The sequence below is a fragment of the Rhinoderma darwinii genome, chromosome 1, assembly GCF_050947455.1.
Source record: "Rhinoderma darwinii isolate aRhiDar2 chromosome 1, aRhiDar2.hap1, whole genome shotgun sequence".
Classification (NCBI taxonomy): domain Eukaryota; kingdom Metazoa; phylum Chordata; class Amphibia; order Anura; family Rhinodermatidae; genus Rhinoderma; species Rhinoderma darwinii.
In genome coordinates this window covers 92,562,196-92,574,530 of record NC_134687.1, presented here as the reverse complement: position 1 = coordinate 92,574,530, position 12,335 = coordinate 92,562,196, and the positions used below count along the sequence as shown (strand labels likewise).

At 41.2% G+C, this 12,335-nt stretch overlaps 1 protein-coding gene across 1 annotated transcript in view; it reads left to right on the top strand.

Annotated features, from left to right (window-relative positions):
• WWC2 (WW and C2 domain containing 2) overlaps positions 1–12,335 on the top strand; it is a 200,643-nt gene that overhangs the window by 100,007 nt on the left and 88,301 nt on the right. The window contains exons 6-10 of the mRNA XM_075860208.1: positions 556–685; positions 1,539–1,685; positions 5,949–6,022; positions 9,490–9,732; positions 9,872–9,961. Coding sequence (XP_075716323.1) covers positions 556–685; positions 1,539–1,685; positions 5,949–6,022; positions 9,490–9,732; positions 9,872–9,961 — 684 coding nt within the window. The remainder of the gene's footprint in view (positions 1–555; positions 686–1,538; positions 1,686–5,948; positions 6,023–9,489; positions 9,733–9,871; positions 9,962–12,335) is intronic.

Below are 12,335 nucleotides of genomic sequence, written 5' to 3'. Positions count from 1 at the left end.
CATTCACTAGAATTCCCTAAAAGGAAATAAAAAAGGGTTTTCTAAACTAGACCACCCTTTAACTCTGCAGAACTGGTAATTTTTTTAGTAAGGTAAAATGAACCCAATTATTACATTTTCCACAATTTCCAAATAAAAGATATCTTAGTAGGGCTCTGTTCACACTTGCATTCGTTGATTACATTGCGCTTTCAGGTATTTTTGAGGGTAGTGCAAATACTGGAACCCTGACAGTCCCCGATTTGCTTATAAATGGAAGCCACGATGCTAGTGTGTGAATAGAGCCTAGGGCCACTTTCACACGGCAGTAATTTGGTCAGTATTTGTAAGTCAAAACCAGAAGTGGGTCCAAAACACTGAAGAAGTACAAATCTTTTCAGTTATACTTTTTCTTATTATTTTCCACTCCCGGTTTCGGTTGATGAAAATACTGCCATGTCAGGGTGTTAGCAGCTTTGGGGAATGAGTTATTATGGTTTTTCAATAAGACACTTAATGCAAAATATTGATAACTCATCTTAATAAATATATATATTTCCCTCTCTCTTCTCATAGTATTGACCAAAAGATGTCTGGAGGGCAGAGTGGTTATGAGCTTCGAGAAGCAAAAGACATCCTCTCCGAACTTAAAAGCATACGGAAGGCAATCAGCACTGGGGAGAAGGAGAAGCAGGACCTCATGCAGGTTTGTGGGGCCGCTGATAAATAAGTAAACATACGTCAGGGTGAACGCTTTTATTGTTTATATGTAGCATCTGTGACCACGATAAGGATATCCGCAGCATTGATGGAGACTTGAAAGCATAAAAAGACAATAAAAAAGATGTTAAAAGAGAAGAAAATTGAGTCTGAGACTGAATAATATCCTTGTAATCTGCAGGAAGCGGGAGTATAACTTTCTCTACTGTTTTGAGTTGAGCTCGAAAATCCTGTTCGTGTTGTCAGTCACTAATCCCCGGCTAACGGTTCCAGGGAACTTCATCATCACATCTGGTTTTCAGTCTTTATTTATAAATCATGTCTGCTTAGGTGATCATAAAGCTCATCTGTTAGACCTTACTAGTGTTCACCAAATAATCCAGAGGCATGCTATAAAGCCTTGTATTTACGGCGGAAGGGCCGTACATTGATCAAGTTGAGGTGAATTCATTCTGTAGAAATGTTGCATTCTTGTATCATATGCCTCTTCCTTGAAAAATTATGTATTAGCTGCCCTCCAAATAAAAGTGTGTGTACAAATAAATATATATAGCGAGAGCGAGCGCGCCAGGTTTACCCACATAGGTCTTTTATGTAGTGTTTCTCCTGCTTTGTTGTGACAACTGGTATTTTCAGAACACCTATATTACCTGCTTATACTTATTTCCATGTTCTATGGGGTTATGATAAATTCACCTCCCCACTTACCATGGCTCTGTCAGCATCCTATAGCTATTTTCTCCTGTAGAGATGAAACTCCGGTTTATTTCCTTTTGTTTTCTTCTATTTTGCTTCTTGCTTTACAGTGGTAACGCGTATGTTCTGCTTTGTTTTATTAGAGTCTCGCAAAGTTGAAGGAACGATTTCATCTAGAACAAGGCATAGGAAGATCAGAGCCAGACTTAACATCTAGCCTCACCAACTCTCATCTGTCTCTGTCCAGACAGACACTGGATGCTGGGTCACAGACTGATATTTCTGGGGATGTAAGTTTTGTGCTGGTTTTTATTAATGTAAGGGAAAATATTACTTCTATGTGACGTTTAGGGTGTGGATTAAATCACAATTTATATGTATGTAGATATCCAGTATTATGAGCCAATAGCAAAGAGCCTTAGCCCTTATTCACATGACAGGTTTTCACGGCCGGGTGACAGCGTTCATAAAATGGCTATCACCCGGCCGCAGTAGGAACAATATACCCCTAATGGAGCTATTCACACGACCGTTTTTTTGACGAGCCGGGTAACCCGGCCATCAAAAAATGGGACATGCCCTATTTTCGGCCGTTTACCAGACCGCCCGGCTCCCATAGAAGTCTATGGGGCTGGGTAATACACGGCCATCACTGGAATGTGTCCCGAGTGACGGCTGTGTCTACCGTCACTCGCTCTCTCCTCACAGCGCAGAGTGCATGTGAGGAGGAGGAGGAGTTTATGCCATTCGGACGAAGCGCTGTGGGGGTGCTGTATACAGGGGCACTGTGTGGCAGGGCCGGGGTGTACAGCAGGTGGAAGGGGGCGCTGCGCTGTCTCCCTTCCCATGCTTGTTTTAAAAGCGCCCTGGCCCGGCGAAACCTCACATGGCCGATGGCGCCGCTAGCAGCTGCTGCGGCTGTTACTGCTGTAGCGACACCACTATAGCAGAGCAGGGAGGTATCTCCCTGCTCTGCTATGTCCTAGCCCCATTTTATCTACCTCAAGGGGTGTGTTCAGGGATTCCGCTCCTGGACAGAGCGCTTGATGTCTCTGTCCATATATGGACAGTAACATCAGGGGCAACTCCTGAAGCGGAATCCCCGAACACTCTGTAACCGGGGATTCCACACCAGGAGAAGCCAGTAACGCTTAGTGTCCATAAATGGACACAGACGACGGGCTTTTCCTGAAGTGGAATCACCGGCCACATGGGGAGTCCACTTCAGGAGTTGCCCCTGATGTCACTGTCCAGATATGCCCGGGATCGGAACGGATGCAAACCGGCCCAAAACGGCCGATTTTATCGGCCGACACTCGGACCCTGTCGGGACCCTGTCATGTGAATAAGGCCTACTGACTCAGTAAGACCACCTATTACCGGTATATGGTCAGCCATTCATTTAAATGCCTGACCATGTAATACTACATTTCCCCTGCAGGAATAATGTATGGTCAGTCGCAACTTTCAGAAACTGGACCCGCAGCTTCATTGCAAAGAAAAGTTCTCATATGACAATGTATACAATTGCATGCTCTCCCCTCTAATTCTGACCTTAGCCTTATGATTCTAGCCTACCCGTTTGCACTTTTGCCATGTATTAGTTATTTTATTGAGCTGGAATGCTGTGCCTTATTTGATATTTCTAGAGACCAGAAAGAAATGTAATGGATTATTATGTGACCCTCAGGCTCTATGGAGGGTGAGGATGTTTGAAATACTCTGCCAAGCCCTCCTCTTCACTCAGTATTTAAGATGAAAAATACAGGGGGACGCCATTATGTTCTTTTTCCATGGCAAAAAGGAGAATGCCTTCTTGACATTGGGAGAAATGTCATTTTTCAGTACTTCGTGTCCTTCTTGTTATGCCACAACCAATATTCCCTCATTTAGCTATGATAAAATATATTATTTTCAGGCTGTGAAACGAAGTCGTTTCTCTATCCCTATTATTTTTATAACCTCTTTCAGAAATCTCTCCACTTTCCTCGGCCGCTCTTTAGCAAATTGCTTTTCAATAGAAGAAAAAAATCCTTTTTTCCATTGAAATTCTAGTTACATTTAGGGCAAGTATGCTGCTAATCTGAGCGTGTAGTGTATTTTTGTACTCCTCATGAATTTGCACATGTTGCTGCTGAGGTACAATACAGTTCACATATATTACCGCTGAGGTTTTACGGTGGTCTTATATGCTGCAGTATTTTTGTGAAGTGTGGTGTTTCCTCCTATTCTTTTTAATGAGAGAAAAAAGGACCCCTCCGCTCCCCCAAAAAGGCCCACACTAGGTGGATTTGCTTCAGATACCACACTAAAAATCTGCAGCAAGTCATAATGCAAGTAGATAGGGTTTAAAAATAAATCTTTGCAGACTTTAGGGCTTGAGAATCCACAGCATGCTGGATTTATTTTTTTATTGCTCATGTAGCATATTCTGCAGTGCTGCACAGAGATTGTCATCATTCACATCAGTCCCTGCCCCAATGAGCTCACAGTCTAATTTCCCTATCATGCTTAAATCCGCTTCAAAATACGCATCAAAATCTGATTTAGGCTACATTCAGACAAGCGTGTACGATTTGCGCACGTAAAAAACGCAGCATTTTTCCTACATTTCATGTCAGTGTGTGTCGAGTATTGACATCAGTGCGTTTTGCGTGTGTCGTGCGTTTCCCACGTCCGTGCAAGCACTTTTTTTTTATTTTTATTTATTTCTCTGCTGTTCTATGTAACTGATGCGTGAAACACAGACAGCACAAAGATGTCGTCCGTGTACTGTCCATGCTTTTCACGCACCCATTGACTTCAATGGGCGATTAGGTGCGCAGAAACGCACAAATATAGGACATGCAGTGAGTTTCACGCAACAGACACTCGCTGTGTGAAAACTCAGGCATGTGTGAATAGCCCCATTGAATTGCATGGGTCCGTGTGCTGTGAGTTATTTTAACGCACAGCACACGGACAAGTATTACGCTAATGTGAATGAGCCCTTAGATGAGTTCTTTGAGCATTTGCAGCAAATTCACCCTGAGAGAAAATAGCCAAAGAGTATATTTATATGTATGTATTTATTTATTTTTCCAGTGACTTCATTTTTTTTCATCTGTTTTATGGTATAATGTTAATATAACCGAGTAGCTGCCTTTAAGTGTAAAGATTGTATTTCTAGATTGCTGACCATAGTTTTTGTTTTGTTTTTTAACCTGTCTTGAGCCGCATTGTGTAACAAATCCAGCAGAATGCTTCTCCCACTAAGTAGAGGTTTAAATAGTAGTGGAAAAAAATTGGGTACACAAGTAAGGCAACCATTTGGACATCATTTATATGTAAGGACACTTTTTTTGGCAGGTCCGTTCTTTACGTAATTTCAACATTTGTTTTGTGTGGGAGGGGGGGGGGGGACAAGAAAAAAAAAACATAGTTCTCCGTAAATTTTTATGGGATTTCAAGTAATATCTATTCTGCAAAGCATCAGCCAATTATAGAACAGTGCCACCCAGTGGTTTATTTACAATGACACACGTAAAGCGGTACTGTATATATGAAAAAGTCAGAGGGAAGTCTCAAATAGCCAGACATTATTTATTTATGGATGGCTTGTGTCGGACCGAGCGGATCCCAGTTCTGGCTTAGAGGGAGGGTTTGTGAGCAAGGGACCCCCTCTATGAGGTCCATATATCCTTATAGGGCATATGGGCAGGGGTTGTCTTCGCAAGGCAACCTCTTTAACTGTGAAACTGCTTGTAAAATAGGTAATTCAGGATGGAACTTGGAACTTGGCTAAGTTTCTTTCCTAACCCAGAGGCTATTAACCATCATATTCATAGTAAGCTGTTAACCTTGCTTGATTATTAAAGACTATGTCTACCTTTGTGACCATTTTTATTGCTCTGATGCATCTAAAATAGAAAATTATGCAAATATGCATTAAACCCCCTTTTCTTGGTAATATGCATTCATATCACAGTAGGGTCAGTGTACTCCGGGTGTGTTTGTAGTCTGTTACCATGGAGACACATAAATATCCATAGGAGATGTAGACATTAAATAGTAGGAGATTTGTAATCAAGGCTTTTTGAAGAGTTGCTTCATTTTTCATTTTAGATGCATTGGAAAAATACAAAATGGTTCCAAAGATAGACGTACGCTTTATTCGGCTGATAGCGGTACCTATTATTATTGCCGGAGATTACTGTATACTAGGGTACAAGATAGGGATGTGCAGTAACTTCCTGTTATTATTATTAAGCAAAATTATTAACAATGTCACCGATGTATGTTTATGAAACATCACAGGCAACCGCAACTTGGTACCCATGTAAGTGCTTCGGATAAGTCGGAGTAACCATAGAATACAATAGATTTCTTATTGATAGGACTTTTCATGATATTTACTGCTGCCAATTCAGCAAACAATCTTTTGACTAAAGTTTTCTGTATTTGCTGTAACTGCAAGTAAATCCTTCAAAGCATCTTTAGGATTTGAAAGAGATTGTTTGAGTTTTCATGAATTACATAAACCATTTGCTTTATAATATTTTATTTATTTACAGATTGGAATGAGGAGCCGAGCAAATCTGGCAGAAAAGGTCAGACTGAGCCTACAATATGAGGAGGCTAAAAGAAGGTAATAATATTAAAAATACTATGACGCTCCAGCTACTCTGAGAAATGCGTGTGTGTAACGCAGCAAAAATGGTCTTTTGGTGCTCTCTAGTGGACGTATCGACTGAACTCGTAGAAGGTAGTCTGCAGCAATTGTGTTTGCCCCACATTCCGCATGTTTGCCGATCCTTCTTCCCTGTAATCTTCCTATTCATGAAGCATGCAATACAATAGTGACGGGCTTTAGTGATACACGTTTTATAGTACGGAAATTAGCTTTCCCAGTCTCAGTTTAAGAAGTAGGCCACTATTTACAGGCTGATCTTGTACTCCAAGGCCGTAGTATTCTCTGTGTTTTTTGTATTTAGTTATCTTTTTATCAAAAGATCGTATGCTTTATATATATATATATATATATATATATATATATATATATATATATATATATATATATATATATATATATATATATATATATATATAGATAGAGCAGGTTGTTTTCTGGCTCTTTTCTACATAGTCTTCAATAGGCTTTTTACTATACCTTATAAAACACCTAAAAATAAATGTATAAAAAGACATCCGTTAAAAAATGACGGAATGTTCTCCAAATGGGATCTTGTTGTTGCAGTTGTTATTTATTAGCTTACGTCTATAAAGTTATTTTCTACTTTTAAGTTGCACACTGACAACCGTTTTGGTGTGGTGCTTCCACCAGTCATCGCTTTGTCGTTCTACGGATTAAAAATCTGATCTGCATCAATGTCGATATCCTGGCTGACAAAAAGCAGTAGTTGTGCAGTTCAGGTGTCCTCACACAATTGTGACAGAGGTGAACAGAACACCAAAAGTTATCATTGGACTGGCAAGAAATCATTTCTCATGGTAGAAGTCTGTCTTTCTGATTTACAGAAGACCGCAAATGGGGCTTCGTTATGCTATTTTTCTAGCAAATGAGGAAGGGATAAATTTCTCTGGTGCAGTCTTCGGGTATGTGCACACACACTAATTACGTCCGTAATTGACGGACGTATTTCGGCCGCAAGTACCAGACCGACCACAGTGCAGGGAGCCGGGCTCCTAGCATCATACTTATGTACGATGCTAGGAGTCCCTGCCTCGCTGCAGGACAACTGTCCCGTACTGAAAACATGATTACAGTACGGGATAGTTGTCCTGCAGCGAGGCAGGGACTCCTAGCATCGTACATAACTATGATGCTAGGAGCCCGGCTCCCTGCACTGTGTTCGGTCCGGGACTTGCGGCCGAAATACGTCCGTCAATTACGGACGTAATTAGTGTGTGTGCACATACCCTTCCAGTCACCACGTGGAAAAAAATTGCAAGTTCCCATGTCAATAGTCCAGGCATTAGATTAAATGATAGTCTTGTGGAAGCCTGTAATGGCAGCAGTATCATCCAGCAAGCGGTCTTTGTAAGGTTGGCGCTTGTTCCAATTGAGAGGATTTGGAAATTCTCATTATTTAAAAGCCATCACTCCAAACCAGGCAGTGACTGGGGGGTCTATGGCCGAGACTTGTATACAGATAGTTTACCTGAGCTGCAGAAGCAGCCAAAATGGAAAAAAAAAAAAAAGAAAAACAAATGTCCCATTACACTTAGCGACCCAGCCAAAAGTCATCTCATTCCGACATGGATCATTGAGCTTATAAACTCTGAGACTTGAACTGTGTCCTGTACTGAAAAAGTGTTGAACCATTAATTGAAAACCAGGAAAACAAGCAATGGTAGAAAAAAACCCTGACATGAAAAATCAGCATTTTGCAAATGGGGAAAAATTGCCTTTATTGCTGGAAGTGTGCAGTGGTTTTCACTTATCAAAATAAATGGCAGCAGAACTTCGGGGGAGAGCAGATGTTATAAATATCTAGTAATACACCAGCCATCTGCAAGGCGTATGGTGTTTACCCTGTTAACAGGTTTATAATGGCTGCAATCAATTTGTGTTGCACGTATCCGATCAGTAGCCGCACAGCAGTCATGTAATTAATAAAAATTACACAAGCTTTTTTTTCTTTCATTGTATTGTCCAGAATTGTTTATTTATGGACATGAATGAAAGCTGCGAATCGTTCAGAATAAGTGGCCATTTTTTTTGTTTGCTTTTTCTCTGTTCTTACTGTTCCCTGGCTTTTCTCAATGATTTAGTATTTTAAAGGTACTTTTGAGCTAGATAATTGGAGCATATCTGTCATTCTCTGTGGGCAGGAAAAAGAAGAATAGCCCACAAAAACTTTCTTTCCATTGTGTAAGCTAGCTGTAATGGTACTTTGCTTAATTGTTGTATTTTGTATCTTGTGCTTTTTTTTTTATAGCATATAGTTTGCTTTGTATCTTTTTTTTTTCTACCCATTGCAAGTTTGATCATTTTTATATACAGCTTGCATTGATTTTCTGTTACCCAATGACACGTTTTTGCAACATTTAGAAATACATGACCATTGAATCCTAGCATTGTATCTAGCGAATAGTACAGCGTATGGACTGAGGAAAAACATTTTTCAAAAGACAGATATTATCTGCCTGGTGTGATTGAAAAACTGAAGCATGGGCTTGTCAAGAGATATAATTTACATACAAATGTTGAGAAAGTTTTGTAAATTTGCTTTAATTCTATTGTACTAGTCCTGCGGTAGTCTGCATTATAGCTGTAGATGTTCGCTTAGTGGCCTGCAGAATTCTGAATACATTTTTAATGGGATTGGGCTATGATAGGCTTGGGACCACCCTCTATAAGCCAGAATGGAAAGTTGCACTCACACACCTGGCCTATCCATGCAGTACATGTGCTTTCATTTGAATGAGCTCCATGTAATACTGCAATTGGCCAGATGCATCTTCCTACAGCAAAAACAACTGATCACTGGGGTTAGAAAAGTCAGACCCTTGGATCAATTGATTGCTGAGCCGTTTCTGTTTAGGACTGGGGGATGGAATGATGAATACAACCCCTTTTTCTTTGCAAGAGCCCAGAGAGCTGAGGTCCATGGTACTGTTTGTTAGGTGGGGACCCATGAGCAGGGCTATAGGGCAATAGGAGATTGGCTTAAAGGGATTGTTCCAGTTGGACAATTCCTTATGAAAATGAGGTCTCCAAGGCGAACTGCAGATCCAACAGCTGAAACCCAAAGGCAATCAGCGGCGCAGGGGCTGCAGGAGAAATGTGGTATTACAAGACACTTATTTAGATGATTGAGGGACTAAGTAATACCATGTAATATATGAGGTCCCCAGTCGAAGTCGGGGTAATATGAGCAGTCTGGCTAATATTTATAATATAGTCTGCCGTATGTGTATATTTATGCGTTTGTGTGTGTGTGTGTGTGTGTGTGTGTGTGTGTGTGTGTGTATTCTATCTATCTATCTATCTTAATAGGGCATATGGACAGGGATTATCCAAATGGGACAAACCCTTTCATTGCTATCCAACCTGGGAAGCTGAACCTTAATCTTTTTCTATCTTTTCAGTATGGCTAACCTAAAGATAGAACTATCCAAGTTAGACAGCGAGGCCTGGCCAGGAGCACTGGACATAGAGAAAGAGAAGCTTCTGCTAATTAATGAGAAAGAAGAACTTCTAAAAGAACTGCAGTTTGTAACAACCCGAAAACGCACTCAGGACGAGATGGAACGACTGGAAGCAGAGAAGAGGCGGCTAGAAGAGGACCTCTTGTGCGTCAAAAGCACTCCCAGCCAAGCACTTGCCGAGAGGTAATCTTCCTTATTCTGCCGGACTTCGCTGATATGTAATGGAGTCACCCACCTTCACTCTATATAAGAATCTGAGGGATAATTTGATCTTGTTATAAACAATCACAAACCATATCTCTGATCACTCTGTTTCGTTCAGGTTAAAAGTTCAAGAGAAAAAGAAGGAGCTGGTGAAAAAGTTGGAAGAAACCACAAAACTGGCCACTTATTTGCATTCAGAATTGAAAAGGTAGGTCAAGAACCTACAGGTAATAAGGATACATTGTGTTCTAAAGAGCCATTTCCTCTGCAGAGCTCATCTCTTGTATGTCCAGCTTTGTTGAGAATTTTAAAGGTATAAAACTGGTGATGTGTGCAGAACTGCCAGGCGCGCAATGTACCTTTGTTTAAGAGACTTGGCTCCATTGTGATGTGCCACAGTTCACAGCAATGAAACAACCGATCATGCACATTATTATAATGCACATTGTAAGGTCGCATGCACACTGACGTGTTTTTGCGGCCGCAATTCACCCGCAAATCTGCGGGTGAATTGCGGTCCCATTCATTTCTATGGGCACATGCACACGACCGTAGTTCATTGCCCGGGAGGCTGGACAGCAAAAAGATAGGACATGTCTTATTACGGCCACATTTTGCAGTCCAGGCTCATTGAAATGAATGTACACGGCCTGCGATTTGCGTGCCACAAATCACAGGCCGTGCACACCGCTACGGTCGTGTGTATGAGCCCTTAGATATAAAGGATAGGTAAACCTTTTGAAGGCAATTTTTTTTAAAATATAAATCAATGTTTTATTTTATTTTGAACAAGTTTTGAATTGGGTTTTATTAAAGTGTAACTAAACGTTTGCCAAACTTCTGACCTGTCATAGTGACATGTCAGAAGTTTGGATTGGTGGGGGTTCGAGCACTGAGACCCCCACCAATCTCTAGAACGAAGCAGCTGAAGTGCTCGTGTGATACGTCGGCTTTCCGGAAAAGCCGAACAGACACAAAGCGCTTCAGCTGCTTCGTTCTAGTTATTGGTGGGGGTCTCAGTGCTCGGACCCCCACCAATACAAACTTCTGACATGTCACTATGACATGTCAGAAGTTTGTCAAACGTTTAGCTACACTTTAAAAAAATGTTTTTCTTTTTGAGATACAGCTTCTATGTATCCTGGATACATAGAAGCTGTATCTTGTGGTCAAAGCCAAATCCGTCAGATCATCGGGACTGAGGGCTTCAGTGAGCGCAGGTCCTGCTTGTCTTTGACGTGCAGGATCCAGCTATTATCGATCACCTAGAAGTTGATGATGCGCGTTTTGGCTATTGATCCTTAGTCTATGGCTCTAATTCAAACCCAGGACGCCGGTGCTGCAATACAATGGTCTTTTAGACCAAATTCAACTTGGACTATTTTGGTACATACTAATATTTTTTTTATTTAAAAATAAAGTTTTTGACATAGCACTTTCCATTAACGACCGAGACTTCTGCTTATTTAACAGTGGTCTTTGATGTGAGTGGATTTAACAATCAGACTTGGTATTTGCACACTGCAGGGAGGACGCTGTGTACCTCAATGTAATTGTGAGCAGAACTATTTATTTTAATTAACATGATGTACTAATAGAGTAATAATGATCCATTCTGGGGGCGTCTTCACATATACAGCAAAATAAACAAATTGATAATGTTTGGAGAACTAATTAGGTTTGACAAACAACTTCATTACAGGCTGAATAATCACCAGAGTCTTGTCAATAAGAAGCACTTTATCTTGCTAAGTGTTTCTTGCAGCAGTATTCAGTGGGGGCAAATATTTAATTCCACAGCATGCATCATTGCTAAAGTACACTGTGTCAGTTTACGAGAAAGTGTCAACTAGATGAAGGAAACATTGGGTCAGATTTACTAATACTGTCTTAAAGTTAGACCGCTAAGAATTAGACTCGATGCGCCAAATTTTTCACAATATATCACACACAATAAATTTGGCGCATGTTTAGACACTTGTATCACTGCCTGAATGAACGATTAAAATACGATTTTTATTGTAGAAAACCTTACTAAAATTAGGGCTAGGTAGCCAATTGTACTATACAGGCGTAGGCACGGTAGACCATACAGAGGAGGAACGGTAATGATACTATTGTTAGCACATTGCTGCCAAACAAAGATTCCCCCCATCTGTATTATAATATAACACCTGGTCAATCCGTGCCACTAACACGTGTCCCTACGCGTTTCCGCACCGCTATTGATCACAGTGCTTCATCAGGGGTCACACTGATGTGATTTCAACACATCTAAATTAGATTGTATGGCCGGGAGACACCTATTGCGTGTCTCATAACATTCACCCGGCTCGTGCACGACACTAGTCAGCTGGTCGAACACGAGCCGAGTGAAATGCCGGACATATGTAGTACTGGCCCCTCCCTCTCCGGAGTGACGCGGCGGCCAGGCAGCCAACCCGTAGCGAGCCACGCACATGACGCGGCCCGATCAGGGCCGGCCCCCGGGCGTTCGCTGTCACAACAAGGGGGAGGACCACAAAAGCGTCGATAGTAACCAGGGATCACAAGGCGGCTATGTATCACTAACCTGTGGAAAT